The 14,084-nt window shown below is 54.2% G+C and overlaps 4 protein-coding genes across 4 annotated transcripts; all 4 read right to left on the reverse strand.

Annotated features, from left to right (window-relative positions):
* Positions 1-1,414: 1,414 nt before the first annotated feature.
* Positions 1,415-3,517, reverse strand: BDP55DRAFT_722366 (2-isopropylmalate synthase; the record flags this gene model as incomplete). Its single annotated transcript, XM_060578594.1, has 4 exons — positions 1,415-1,567; positions 1,633-3,210; positions 3,277-3,421; positions 3,510-3,517. The coding sequence occupies 4 exons, from the start codon at positions 3,515-3,517 to the stop codon at positions 1,415-1,417; spliced, it is 1,884 nt and encodes a 627-aa protein (XP_060436872.1).
* A 2,682-nt stretch (positions 3,518-6,199) lies between these two features.
* Positions 6,200-8,092, reverse strand: BDP55DRAFT_722367 (ferric reductase like transmembrane component; the record flags this gene model as incomplete). Its single annotated transcript, XM_060578595.1, has 1 exon — positions 6,200-8,092. One exon carries the CDS (start codon positions 8,090-8,092, stop codon positions 6,200-6,202), a length of 1,893 nt encoding a protein of 630 aa, XP_060436873.1.
* A 1,478-nt stretch (positions 8,093-9,570) lies between these two features.
* On the reverse strand, positions 9,571-10,134 carry BDP55DRAFT_625368 (uncharacterized protein; the record flags this gene model as incomplete). The annotated part of the gene is made up of 1 exon (XM_060571465.1): positions 9,571-10,134. One exon carries the CDS (start codon positions 10,132-10,134, stop codon positions 9,571-9,573), a length of 564 nt encoding a protein of 187 aa, XP_060436874.1.
* A 2,717-nt stretch (positions 10,135-12,851) lies between these two features.
* BDP55DRAFT_625369 (uncharacterized protein) lies at positions 12,852-13,417 on the reverse strand (the record flags this gene model as incomplete). The annotated part of the gene is made up of 3 exons (XM_060571466.1): positions 12,852-13,082; positions 13,116-13,262; positions 13,328-13,417. The coding sequence occupies 3 exons, from the start codon at positions 13,415-13,417 to the stop codon at positions 12,852-12,854; spliced, it is 468 nt and encodes a 155-aa protein (XP_060436875.1).
* Positions 13,418-14,084: the final 667 nt, after the last annotated feature.

Here is a 14,084-nt window from a genome sequence, read left to right on the forward strand (position 1 = left end):
GGACTTCAGTAACAACGCTGAGCCGAATATGCTCTTCCTAATAACACCGAGCCACAATGTTGGCGTGCTTGGAAGAGAAAGGAACCCTGAGCGCGGGTCAACCTCCTTTATGTTATGGAGGAATCCGCTCTGATGTGGCGAAAACAAGCAGTACACGTCTTAGAATGAAGAGGGGGGGAAGGACCAGTGTCGTGAGCAAAGACTGATTGACCCAGGACTCCGAGAAGAGGTTGGATCTCTACATCAGTAATCGACAGGCATCTGGTCTTGAAGCACAGCGCGCGTCCATTACCAGGTGATGGAGCAAACGCGAACCATGGCATGATCATCGGCCCCCGATACGTCCTGGGACTACATCGAGCGAAGTCTGCCACCGACGCTGCTGTTAATCCAGGATCCCAAATATCAGTGTATGTATCTGTATTGGGCTGAATAGTCCCAATGGAGGTCGGCCCAGACCTATAAAACCCCTCTACCGCCACATCTATTCTTCCCTCGCCAGGCTACCAGCGAAGGCCCAGGTGCAAGACGAACATTGCGTCTTGACGTGTGATCGACGAAGTCATTTCTTTGATTCGATGCCGTCGATGTCCACTTATGGTGACATGGGCTATCTTTGTACTCTCCATACCAGATTGAAGCTCCAGGGCAACTTCTAAAAGCACATTGACTCCTACCTCGTTCTTCACTCTAGGGGTATTCATCCTAGAATATAGTGTAGGAGGCAGATAGAGCGTAATTATAGACACATAAAGTAAGGTACCTTCTGTTACCTACCGTGTACATCCTCAAGACGACCAGCGAGGTCAGGCAAGGCTCTGTCTAGCGAAGACCAGGAAGATTGATTTCTCGCAGTCGCAGCGTCTGTCTTAGGCCTTGTACACCTAGAAACCAAGCGTTGCCAAGGTGCTTGCTGGGCTCTGATTTACTTCAATTATCCTGTATTTATGTATGAGTAAGAAGACACCTACGAGAACTTTGGGACCTCATCGCAGTCGTCCACTGAATCCCATCGTTGATCGGAGAAGACAGGAGATAGCTAGGGAGAAAAACAGATACGCGAGGATCTCGAAAACATGAGCTCCGTGCGATCCATGTCTTCGATTCCCGTCATCTCACCTTCAGCTCCGGGTTGGTCAATGAGAAGGAACCTATCAGCAAGATTTGAGACGTGCTTTCCATTGATATAATCAACCAGTATAAGAGAACACAGAGCTTTTCAGCCTTGCTACTTCATCACCGGTAATCGACATGCGACAGAATATCATCTCATCATACATGCCATTCATTTGTCCTTTTTGTTCTGTGACCTCTCTTTCTGCCCCGGATATGCATTTTGAACCAAACTTTTCTCATGTCCCTATATGCTTGAAAAACAAAACAATTATCCGTTACCGTATAGCCCTTCCTTCCCTTACAAGCCGTTCGCCTTCTCTTCCAGGACGGAGACAACACTCGGTACCTCGCCGTTGGTTCCGTTCGGTGTCTCGAGGTCCAGCTCCTGGCTCAAGGATCTTGAGGGAATGGGCTTCGCAACGATGGGGCTTCCGGGACGGCTGCCGACAAACTGGAATGACAATGATTAGAACTCATGAGAACACCATGTAGAGACATCAAAGAGGCTTGACTTACGTTGCTGGCAGCACTCAACAAGGCCGTCAGAGAACTCTGGACCACATCCTCGTGGATACCGATACCCCAGTACTTTTGCTTGGTGCCCGTGGCTGTGCACTCAATGTACGTGGCGGCTTTGACATCACGGCCGGCACCAATGGCGTGCTCCTTATAGTCCTCGACATCCAGGGTGACGCCCACGCTCTTGAGGGCGTTGGCCAAGCTGGAAATCGGACCGTTGCCGCGGCCGCGCAGCTTGTACTCCTTGCCGTCGATGGAGACGACGCCCTCAAACACACGCTTGAGGTTCTTTGTGTCCTGGGTCTTGCCGGGCTGGGGCGGCGCCGGAGACTGCGAGCGGTCGTTTGCGATGCTGTAGTCGAGCATGGTGAAGCGCGGGTTGTCGTGGAGGTAGTATGTCGACTCGAAGAGGTCTGTGATCTCGTCCGAAAGGAGCTCGCGACCGAGCTGGTCGGCCTTGTCCTGGACGACCTTGGAGAAGGCGACTTGCAGGCCGCGGGGGAGATCGAGCTGGAGCTTGCGGAGGATGATCCAGGCGGCGCCGCCCTTGCCGGACTGGGAGTTGACGCGGATGATGGCCTCGTAGGTGCGGCCAATGTCGGTGGGGTCGAGGGGCAGGTAAGGGATCTGCCAGTGCTCGTCGTTGGACTTGACGGTCGCGTCGCGGACTTGGAAGCCCTTCTTGATGGCGTCCTGGTGGGAGCCGGAGAAGGCGCAGACGACGAGGGAGCCGCCATAGGGGGCGCGGGGGTGGACGGGAATCTTGTTGCAGACCTCGACCATGTCGATGACGCGGTTCAGGTCCGAGAAGTCGACGTTAGGGTGGACGCCCTGGGTGTACAGGTTCAGGCCGAGGGTGACGAGGTCGACGTTGCCGGTGCGCTCGCCGTTACCAAAGAGACAGCCCTCGACACGGTCGGCGCCGGCCATCTGGGCCAGCTCTGCAGCAGCGACGGCACATCCGCGGTCGTTGTGTGGGTGGAGGGAGACGGCAATCTTCTCGCGCTCGGTGACGTTTCTGCAGAAGAACTCAATCTGGTCGGCGTAGACGTTGGGGGTGGACATCTCGACGGTGGCGGGGAGGTTGAAGATGATGGGCACCTCGACGGTGGGCTCCCAGGCGGCCTTGACGGCCTCGCAGATGCGGACGACGAACTCGGGGGAGCTGTCGGAGAAGGTCTCTGGGCTGAACTCGAACTGCCAATTTGTGCCGGACTGCGAGGGGTCGTCCTTGGTCAGGGAGCGCACCAGCTTGGCGCACTTGACTGCGAGCTCGACGCTCTCGTCTTCGGTGAAGCCAAAGACTACCCTCCGGAAGCACTCGCTCGTGGCAAGGTAGATGTGGACGATGGCGTTCTTGGCGCCCTTGAGGGACTCTACTGTCCTCTTGATGAGGTCCTCGCGGCAGGGGGAGAGGACCTGAAGGTATACATCATCGGGGATGGCGCCGGGGGTCTCGATGAGGCGGCGGGTGAAGTCGAAGTCGGTTTGCGAGGCAGAGGGGAAGGAGACTTCGATTTCCTTGTAGCCCAGGTCGCACAGCATCTTGAAGTAGCGCCACTTCTCGTCACCGTTCTGTGCAGGAAAGCCATGTTAGTGTCGCCTTTACGAGACATCGGAGGGACCTTGGGGAAGACAAACCATTGGGTCAACCAAGCTCTGGTTGCCATCGCGCAAGTCGGTCGACAGCCAGCGAGGGGCTTTTGTGATGGTCTTGGAGGGCCATTGACGGTCCGGGAGGTTAAGAGCCGGGAAGGGCTTGTACTTCTTCCACGGTTCCTTGAGCCTAGCCAGATCAATGTCAGTCTAAAATCTCCAAGGCAGCTTGTGTCTGGTTTCTCGTGTGGTTTTTGGGCGGCAATTGAGTCACCTACATGGGCATCTTGGGCGAGTGCGGGGCAGATTTCCAGGTGATGAATGGAGGGGCGGATCTGTTCCTGGTGGGATGGCGTCACAGTTTGGTTTGGAGAAGACGAGAGAGAGAATAGCTTGACCTGCGGGTAGAAGCAAAAAAGATCAGAAGCTAAAGAGAGTATTTGTAGAAGAACAGTCGTTGGGATTGTAATTCACAGTCAGGGGTGGAAGGGAAGAACGGGAAGGGGGAAAAAAGAATTGAGTCACAAAGTTCGTAGTCGCAAAGATCCGGGGATTACGAGCACGGAGGACGTGGAGAGCCATGGCCGACCCCCCCCTCCATCAGAAACGGCTTTACGGGAAGGGAGTGGCCCAGACGTACGTACCTTTCCTTACACGCCGGCTATGCTTCAATCGCTTGCTGTTATGCCCATTTCAATTTTTATTGTGCTGGATTGGATGGAATCTTGTCATTAGAGCGGCCACGCGCATGTCTGGTCTGTCCCATCACTCCACTTCCTGTCGTTCCATTGCCTGTCACCGTACACCTCAGAAGACGTCTATCCCGTCCCGCATGCCGGCCGGGGAAAATTGAAGAAGGCACTACGAAGGCAAGTATTAGCTATTGGATGGATGCACATGCAATCTGCCCTTTCCCGCAGCGCAGGGCCGCAAATCGCTGCCCAGCTCCTTCGCATTGGACAAAGGCAGTCGCACCAGCCGCAATTGCCAAACCAATCTTTATTTTTTTCCTCAAAAAATATTTTTTACTTTTTTTTTTTACCCTCCTTCGCTCTTTCTCCAAATTCAATGTCAAGGCGGGGCAAGTGCCCGTGCACACAGACCCCACATCACGCCCTCTCGGACGCCCTCTGGACGACATTCAACGGCCCTAATTGGCCGGTGTCACCGGTTGCGGATGGCGGGGTTGGAAGTTGCGCAAACTGCAGGCGGGCAGCAACCGTCCACGACGGGCAGGCTAGGTATGTTGTCATCGCGACCAATGGGCTGTTTTAAGACGGTTATTACTCGGCCGTCACGCCAACAATTGTGTGTACTCAGAACTGCAAACTCCTATCGGTTCTGCTCTGGCCTTCGTCTGATTTCTCAAATCCTTGGTAGAGGCTGCATGAACTGACTCGTTCTCACCATCCAAGGTGCTCCAAGAAGACGGTCACTCCTTGCAGAGCTCGGCCACACAATGCGCTTCCAGAACACTTGGAATCCACTACCTACAGCAGCAAGCTCGCTATTCAATCTGAAAGCCAAGTTTGATAATCAACAGTGCAAGGGGACGACTTCTCATTGAACATATGCCGAACCTAACCGTCCGTGTCATCCCAAGCCATCTCCGAACATCGCTCGCAAATTATTCAAGTTTTCCGCAGGAACCCCACGGTTCAACTTATCGTGTGCCATGTGGTGGTTCGGAGAGGGGCCGGGTCCCACACCCTTTGAGCCCCCCCGCCGATGACCGGCTCGGTTTGCATCGCACGTTCAACCCCTTCACCGCGACTCTCCAGGATCGATGAGGCTGATCGAAGGGAACCAAACTTTCCAATGGATGAGGTTGGATTTGACTTGTTGCGGCTGGCTTGCAGCCTTCTAGGTTCTGGGGTCTCTCACAAAGCCGATGCTTTCCACGATGGATAACCCCACAGCCTGTCAATGAGGGTCATTACCTCCCGGCTGGTAGTCTAAAGCCCTCTTTAAAGATGTAATCTCAACTCCCAGAGTACTTACGTCAACTACAGGACCTTGGCAGTGTAGCACGAATTGAATCCAGGATCGGATTGCAATGTATGATATCCGCATGAAAACAGCCATCCTCGTGCTACTCCAGCCGCTTGGCTGACTTGGCCACGCCAGCTCCGTCATGGACTGAGTCACAGCTGGACTAGATGAACCAGATGTCTCAGACTCCGCACATCCACTTGCGACTTCCTTATTCGAGAGAGTGGTAGTTGGCAACGTCGTCTAGCAAGTGCGACCCTAGACACTATGAGTAATTATGATGCGGAGGTTGTGGCTGACAAGTCGCCCTCTGAACTCCCTTTCTGGGGCCACACAGGCTAACCTTGACTGAGAACGCGTGAAGCGACGATATCTGATATACGTTGAGAAACTAGAGCTACAGTCGCCATGGGTTACTTCTTCGTCACGTTGGTCAGAGTACACGCGAGGTCACTTAATGGTCAGCCAGGGAACGGCAGATTTGTTTGAAATCTGATTTGACGTCTTCGTCTAGGTAGGTCTATCTTCATGGCAGGCGGGTGCTATTTACAACGACAGGGTCACATCAACCCTCTGCTTTGTCTCGCAGCGGGAGATGTAAGTCTGTGTGTGGGGGGGATATATACGTCCAACAATTAGACAAAATGTCTTCCCAGAAAACCTGGGGAGACCAGAAAAAACTGCCAGAGGCAACCGTAGAGAGAAAGGGTGTCCAAAGTCCACCTTTTCATCCATGTGTTCAGCCTCAAAGAGTTGGTGTGAGAAATATGTACACAGTTAGAAGAGAGCGAGCCATTAGAGACAAGGCATCGGCCGTGAGAAGCATGTCCTGTCGATCTGATCCTGATGATCCGCAATAAAAAGAGATGGTAAAAACACTGCGCTTTTCCCCGCTTGGTACCGTTGACGCCCAAAGATTTGAAAATCATGTCCACTTCGGATTCGTTGTGGGGTATCTTTCTTCCTCTTCTTCCCTCTACCACGTGAAACTCTCCTCCACAAAGTCAACTACTGTGCCCTCATCTTGCACCTCTCTCACAGCAGATCTCACATCGTCAGCGAGAGCACCGGGGCCGCAGATGTGGACACACATGGCGCCCTGCTGCTCCGATACCTCACGCTTCATAATCAGAGGGATGTTGGGGCGACCAGGGAACATCTGAACCGTGTTGGATGCAGAAACAATCTGCTGAGAGTTCTGAGGGCGAGTGATGTATAGCTGGATACGGAGGATATCCTTCCGGTTGGGAAGGCGAAGGATAGTATCCATCCAGGGGCGAACCCACTCAAGGGCCTCGTAGTCACGGACGATCCAGACGAGGGTGATGCGTCTCGTGGCAACGCTGCCGTTGTTGTAGCCATCGATGAGGGGCTTGAGGTAGGAGATACCGTGGGTGATGCCAGTGGCGCCAGCGAAGAGAACAGCGTGACCGTATGAGTCGAGTGAGTGATGGCCACTGTAGGGACCTTCGACACAAGCCTTCATGCGAATGGCGCGGTCACCGCTCTGGCGGGCAACGTTGTAGAGATCGCGAGTGAAGCCGCTCTGAGCACCAATGATGAAAGAGATGGAGGTCGTCGTGTTCTTCTTGTCAATGGCGGTAAGCGTAGCCTTCTCCTCGTCCACGCCGAGAGGCAGCGAGCGGTGATCAGGGATGTGCTCAACCCAGCCAATGGAGAAGGGGTGGCAGTCCCAAGGGCGGATGTCTTTGAAGCGCAGGTAGGCGTGGGTGCCAGGCTTGACGTCGACGTAGCGTGGGAGGTTCATGGTGACACGAGTGCACTCGCCAGGGACAGCCTCAACAATGGCGTCGGTGGTACCGCGGTCAGACCAGTTCATGTAAGCGACACGAACAATGCGGGCCATGCGCTCAAGGAACCAGAGGATGAAGATAGCAATCATCCAGGGTAGTTGAGGAAGGCCACCCGGGAGACCAGCGACGGCGCAGTGGATGTACGTCATCAGGAAGATGAAGAAAGCGAGGATGATGTGGACGTTGAGGAAGGTCTCGTAGAAAGCGTGGCGAACGGGGGAGAATGACAGGATCATGATGACGATGAGAGCGAGCGTCCCAGCCATGCCCGAGCCGATGAAGAGCTCGTTGGACATTCTATGCCAAACGCCATCCCATCCGCTGTCGGCGATCTGGACAATCAACCAGGCAACAGTGTGAAGGACAGCCTCGATGACGGACATGCGACCAACCCAGCGGTGGAGAAGGTTGTAGGTGTCGAAGCTGACGTGAAGCATGCCGATCAACGGGTTGTTACGGCCGGCAAGAATGATGAGCGGCACCATGTTGACGACGGATAGGGTGCCGGAGCGACCACGGAGTTCGGCGCAGAAAGAGTACAGGTTGGCATTCTCCCAGTTCAGGAAGAACATGTAAATCATGTTGCTGGCGATGTAGAATCCGAGGATGACGCTGTGCATGCGAGAGGGCAACGTGCCGATGCCAATAGCGCTCGAGAGCTTGATTTCCTTGTTGTGGCGCTTGTTCCAGAGAGGAGCGTACATGAGATGTTTCTTTAAGCTGGGCATCCAGTTCCACTGAGCCGTCTTCCAGTAGTTTTGCCTCTCACCCTCAACAGACATGGCGGAGACGTGACGAAGCTGGGCCCAAAGAATGCGACTGATGGTGATGACGAGGACGAGGATTGCCATTCCACCGAAGCTAGCCCAGAGCATGTCCTTGAACAGCATGTTGACGGGCTGGTTGACACCGGCAAGGTTGGAGTGGTAAGGAGAGATGGTGGAGGAGGCCTCGGCCGCTCCCGTCGTGGCGGCGGCATGAGCACGCTGTTGAAGGATCTGGGTGGGGATAAGATCCGCCACCAGGCCGGCGATCCTGCGCCGGTGAGAATCCATTTGGTCGGATGTGTTGTTTGTGTTTGCTGTAAATCTCAAAAGTCGAGTATGAAAGGTGAAGGGGTATTCGTTTCTCCCGAGGAAGTGAGCCAGATAGCCTCGTTCGGTTTGGCTAGGCTACTACTTAGTCTACTAGAAAGGTCCTACAGGCGCGAGAGCGAGAAGTCGGATTGTTATCGATAGTGCCGGTCGGTCACAATATCATTGTGCTTCGGATCGAGAGCAAAGTGACAAAGAAAGAACGGGGGATAGCAGGCCTGTTCCGAAGAAGTGAAGCAGAAGCCTTTGTAAGTATCAGCACAGTGTCGACGGTGACGTGTGATGAGTCGAGGTGCTGCAGGAGACCGAGTCACTGAGGAATGCGTCCAACCTCGAGGTGAGTGATGTGCGAAGCTGAATGACGGTAGGTCAAGTCAGCCAGTGGAAGAAAAGTCCGGATGGTTTTTGCGTCGATACCCTTGTGCTGATCGTTTCTCTGGAAGCGAGAGCGGTCGGAGTATTGGCGATCCAAATCAAGGCAAGGTCGATCTGAATCTGGCCGAGCAGCAGCCGGTTGAACAGATTGAGAGAAGGCAGGTGGCTGAAGTTGACGTATGAGAAGACGGGGGACGAAGCAACGTCAATATATTGTGCGTCTCTCAGGTGGTTCCTTCGCAGTGTCTCGTGCCGCGTCCTTTTCGGAATTGAGGAGCCGGAATTTCTTCTGTCGAGTGTGGAGAATTTGAGCAGGTGAGTGAGTGATGGGGATTTTCAAAAAAGCTGAAAATGCCCGGATTGCTGGATGACGAAAATGAAGTAAAACAAGACAACGAAGACGTTGACAATGGCTTGAATGTGATGCGTAGCGCGATCTTTTTTGGGTGTTGTCTTGGAATGAGAGAAAAACGAGTGTACACCGCCGCTGACGGAGTTTGGATTGAATGGGAAAGAACGAGCGTGTGGTTTGTTCGATATTCGAAAGCAGAAACCGAGCGCTGATTTGCTGAAAGGGAGGGGGGGCGTGTGATCAACAAGCGACGTATCTCACGTGGTTTTTAGTGAATGTGGAAAATGTTTTCAAGGAAGGTGCAAACGGTGCAAAGAGCAAGAAAAAAGAGCGTGAGGGAAGGAAGGTGCAGAGAGGGTGGTGATGTGGTTGTAAGTTCCAGAGTGAGGTTGGAAGGGTCGGGTTCAACGGTCGTTGTTTCCGTTTTTGCCTGGCGTTTGGTGTTGGTGGTGGTGGTGGGTGTTCGTCCAATGACCTCAGATGTTCGGTTCCCCCTGCTGTATGTTTCGCGCTCTTGCTCTGTCTCTTTTTCCTATTGCTCAGTCCTTTGTTCCTCGAAACAAGTCCAAATCGGTATCCACCAAAAAAAGAAGAATACGTGTGACGTCGTCGAGTGTTGTCCAGCCTCTCTTTTGCAAAGAAGAAAATAATAGTTGAATTCCAGAATTCCAGTCGAAAACGTACCGTCTCACCGAAAGGAGACCGAAGAGAGTCAGCGTGACAACGGGCGAGGGAAAAACAGAGAGTGGTTGGGATCACCGGGCGTGGAGAGGGCGATTAAGGTACTTTTAAGAGACTGCCTGGGACGGGCCATGAAGGACCTCCTGCGAGCCACGACGAGGCCGGGGGGGGATCCACGCACCCACGGTAGGCTGGTAGCGCCGCCGAGAGGCTCCTCTCCTACTATGTACCAAGGTCCAAGACTCCAAGGTACATAGGCTCTGGCTCCTCTTGGGGCGGCCTGGACTGGATGCTGCTGGGCTCTAGCTGGGAAGGGCAACATGGTCCATTCCCAAATCCCCCTGGATCTGTGGTGGCGTGCAAGGGCAAACGGGAATGACTGGATCGACTGGACCTCACAGCCCACGCTTGACTGGTTTCTGCCAGCTTCTTGCTCATCTATTCGCAGGTACACGCAGGCTCCAGCACTCCCAGCTGGCTTCGGCAAGTATCCGTTGCCAAACCAGGATACAGATACAGATACGGGGACTCCTGCGCCAATGACCTGCCGAGCATTCGCACGAACGAGACGACGAACCAAGGTCGGGCATGGCATGGCATGGCACAGCTTGGTACCTGCGTTGCTCTCACATACGCGGTGCGCTAGCCATGTACCCCTTTTCTCACTCCGCGGCTACGTGCGACTTGCCTTGTCAGCTTGATACCAATTCCAGTCCTACCACCTGAACCGTATAGAGTACTGCAGACGCGCAATTCTCAACTCAATGGTCAAAAAGAGGAGCAACTCCAAGGGTACCAAGACCACATGTGCCCACCGAGCTGTCAGTCTAACCCTCTTCCGATCCTTTGGTTGCTGGAATGGAATCACTGCGCCTTGCACATCGACCCACGCACCGGTGTTGCTCATGCCAGTGCCAACTGATGACCCCAGCGGAGATGGCCAATGGAGAACGAAACGCAAGTCAACGACGCAGGAACAGGACTAACCCAGGGAAGCAAAGGGACTTCGCGCTTTGTGCAAGACTGAGGTGAGAGTGGGATAAAAAAGGAGGGGGTTCATGGCCAGCGGTCAAGAAAAGGCAAGTCGCTCACGGGCAAATGCAGGGATGACACTGACCGGGGGATACGTACTCCGTACACAGGCACTTTATTCTGTACACGCAGGGACAGGCTCAGAGGGAGTCGATCCCTGGTCGCCAATCATTGAGATCCAGTGTTACCGTTCGCTGAGGCTGAAGGGGTGGCCCCTGGCTACTCGGCCGCGTTGATTACCATGATTTTCATTCGCTTCCCTCGTCTGTTGACAACCCGGCACCTTAATCGTTCTTCCGGGGACCATTCGTCGTCGAATCTCTGTATCTTGGGACGGATGGAATGCTGAGGGATGGCATGTTCTCTCCTTCATCGTCATAATCTCACATCGCAACCGGTCTCACCCTACGCCTCGGTCATCCCAAAATCAGGGATTCGGGGTCTTCAGTGTCTACAGATCAAAGGCACTTCAATCTGGCCCACGCCAGAACAAGGTGTGCTCGCTGTACACTACAATTGCAGACTCCGTTGATTGTTAATGGCTCGGTAACTCAGGACACCGCTGCAACTGGCCACTGCAGCTCCCTTGGCTTCTGCTGGGCGATTCCGCCGAGCCATCGCTCCTGGCCAAACGCGCAGTCTGAATGGCACAGTGTTTCCAGGCTTTTCGCCATCGTCCCGACCCCTGAGCGATTTGAGTGGCCAAAATCAGTTCTTTGGCTTGACAGTGTGGCAGCGTTGCTGACTGAACTGGGCCAACTAGGCCTCTCAGAGGGCTTGACAGCCAGCCAGGGGCCCTCATCCAGGGGCGAACAGACACAGGCTAGGAAATGACAGGGGAAGAGACCGGACGAACAAGGATGGGGGTTCGGGTGAATGCTCGCCCTCGACCAGTCGACCTATCGGCTAGTGCTAGCTGGGCCAGCTCGCCCAAGATGCCAAGCACAACGACCAATCCTTTTCATGAGCCGTTGCTGATTTGCTGCTGCTTCCATGGGTCCGACTGAACCTGAACTCGACATGCCTTCTCGGCTTCGCACATGGCACGAAGCTGCAAGACTTTTCGACTTGCACCGAAGCGACCGAACACGACGGGTCTCTCGGGTCTCTTCTTGACCTCTCATCCACTGTCCAACAAGGCTCTCCTCTGCCCAGCCGCCAAGGAACACGTTGAGATGAACCAAAAGAAATTCCAACCATTGGCTGGGCCACCGACATTTCAATCCAAAAGACCTCGTGCCCTTCGTGGTCTCCTCTTTGTGATCCCATAGGCCAACCGTTCGAATCGACTTGTCCAGCCGGCCGATGTCTCTAGAGGCAGAGAGCCAAAACCAGAGACATCATTGATAGTATCCGCAATACCTCATCCGTTTGGATTCCCGTTGGTCCCCATCGGTCATCCGCATCTTCGGGCTCTGTTTGGCGCCAGGCTTCATCTGGTTCACTGAGTTGAGATCCAAGCCGAGACCAAAACCGTTCGGTCCAGCGCCACGAGGCCACCAACACAGGCTACTCTCAGTTCTGCATACTAGTGTATCAGAAGGCATCCGGATTCCGATGTGGTGTGGAACGGTGACACAGACGTTGAGCACAAACCGGGGCCATAACATGCGCAGCTATCGTCGTATCCATTTGGGACCCAACCATTTCCCTCCCTCCCGGAATTCTGGAAGACACGGCAATTGACGCTCGGATGATGACGAACTGATGGACTGATGGATATCCAAAGGAGAAGGGAATTCCCAAAGGAGTTCGAAAGCCTAACCCACCACCCATTCATCACTCAAGCTGTCTGAGCATGTGAATCAGCCCCTCATCTAAGTCATCAATTCGCGTCTCAGGCATAACGCTGTGCCGCCCCTCTCGGCCGATTCTGCCGTGGCATTCACCTCATGGTACCGCTCCGGAGTTAACCGTGCTCTCAACTCATCTACCAGACAACAAAGTATCCGTAGCCTTCTTCCTTTTACCACCACGACTGGTATCAACGATATCCCTTCCTCATCTCCCCTCTAACCGAGGGATCGCAATCGAACGTTACCTAGATCTCCAGCACTACTAAACTCATTCGGTCGGCTGTTTGACAGACGTTGTCTACCCCTCAATGAAATTTAAACTCACACGCTTGTCAGCGAGGACTGCTGTCACTCCTGCAGTTCGCGGAGTCTGTGTGGCCTGCCAGGAGCCAAAGCTCAGTCTGATCTTGATAGCAATCAACCCTTTTGGCGTAGGGCACCCCGGCCCTCGCATGGCCCCCGAACAGCAACCAAGCAAAAAAGCCTAGATAGACAGTACTTCGTCGAGGGTATTCACAAGGAGCTCCATCAGAGAGACGGGGCGATGAGCCGACTGGGCAACCCATCCCACGTTCTCGTCCCCTTCAAACCACCAGCGAATTTTCTTCAAGTGCGCCTTTAGACCTCGCAATTCTCGTCCAGCCGCATACAAATTGCGGGATGTGACGGCGCAGCCGTGCCCACCGGGGGTCCAGCTCAGTTCAGCGGGGAGTCCCTGTTAAGCGTCGTTGCAAACAAATTAACACACCCGAACATCCCAGCACTTGGCCTCGGAGCCAGATTCCGTAAAGAGGCTTCCTCCCTCTTCTGGGCCAGGCTCCAAGTTCAACGTCCACCATGGATACTGGGCTTCCTCGCAACCGCCTGGCCGGGTCGACCAGATGGGCCGCAGTATCTAGAGGGGCCGAGGGGATTCTGCGAAGGAGGCGAGCCGCCCACTGCAAGGCGTCAGCAACCTACCAACATGCCTAGTAGGAGAACTCGGAGGAGACCCAGGAGGAGGCCTGGAAGACTGCAGACGTGCGGTGGGCGAAGAGGGGATGCCCCCATGAAGTCATTTGCTTGTTCGGTGACCTATCGTTTCAACGATATTGCAGGCCCCGTCCGCTTCAGGTGAGCGTTGACATGCATTAGCACACAAACGCGTGCAGATGAAGCCGAGATATTCGGACGGTTCGTGAGATTTGTTCAAATTTCCTCATCTTCACTTGGTCACTCTAGTCTCTATCTGTACGCAGACGCTTCTCTTCTGCGACTAGCTCCTCATCACGATATCTTCTCCTTCCTTTTTTCCCCTGCCGCCCTCTTGGCGCCGAAGCATGCACACCTATCTTGGGCTCGGTAGCAGCCCAACGCCCATGGGGGAGTTCGTGAGCGCTTCTACTCGGTGCGCTTCATGGATCTGACCGAGATAGCCGTGCTGTCTCAATCTTGATGAACCAGAATGCGAACTTGGATAACCCCCCATCTGCCAACTCCGCCTATCTGTTGACTGCGATCCTTGAAACATGATGGGATGATGAGATACCTAGTCCAAGGGCCGCGTGGTAGGAGCGCGGGGGTCATTGATGTGGATGTGGCCGGCCACTGGTTAGGGAGATAGTGCTCGTCTCCAAAAGATTCCAGAACAATGTTCAGAAACTGCGTGCTGTGGGTAAGACAGTGTGGGTGGACAGTCAGAAATCGGCACCAGTCCGCAACAGCTGTCCGAAAACTC

This window comes from Colletotrichum godetiae (assembly GCF_030913485.1).
Source record: "Colletotrichum godetiae strain CBS 193.32 chromosome Unknown BDP55scaffold_1, whole genome shotgun sequence".
Taxonomy (NCBI): domain Eukaryota; kingdom Fungi; phylum Ascomycota; class Sordariomycetes; order Glomerellales; family Glomerellaceae; genus Colletotrichum; species Colletotrichum godetiae.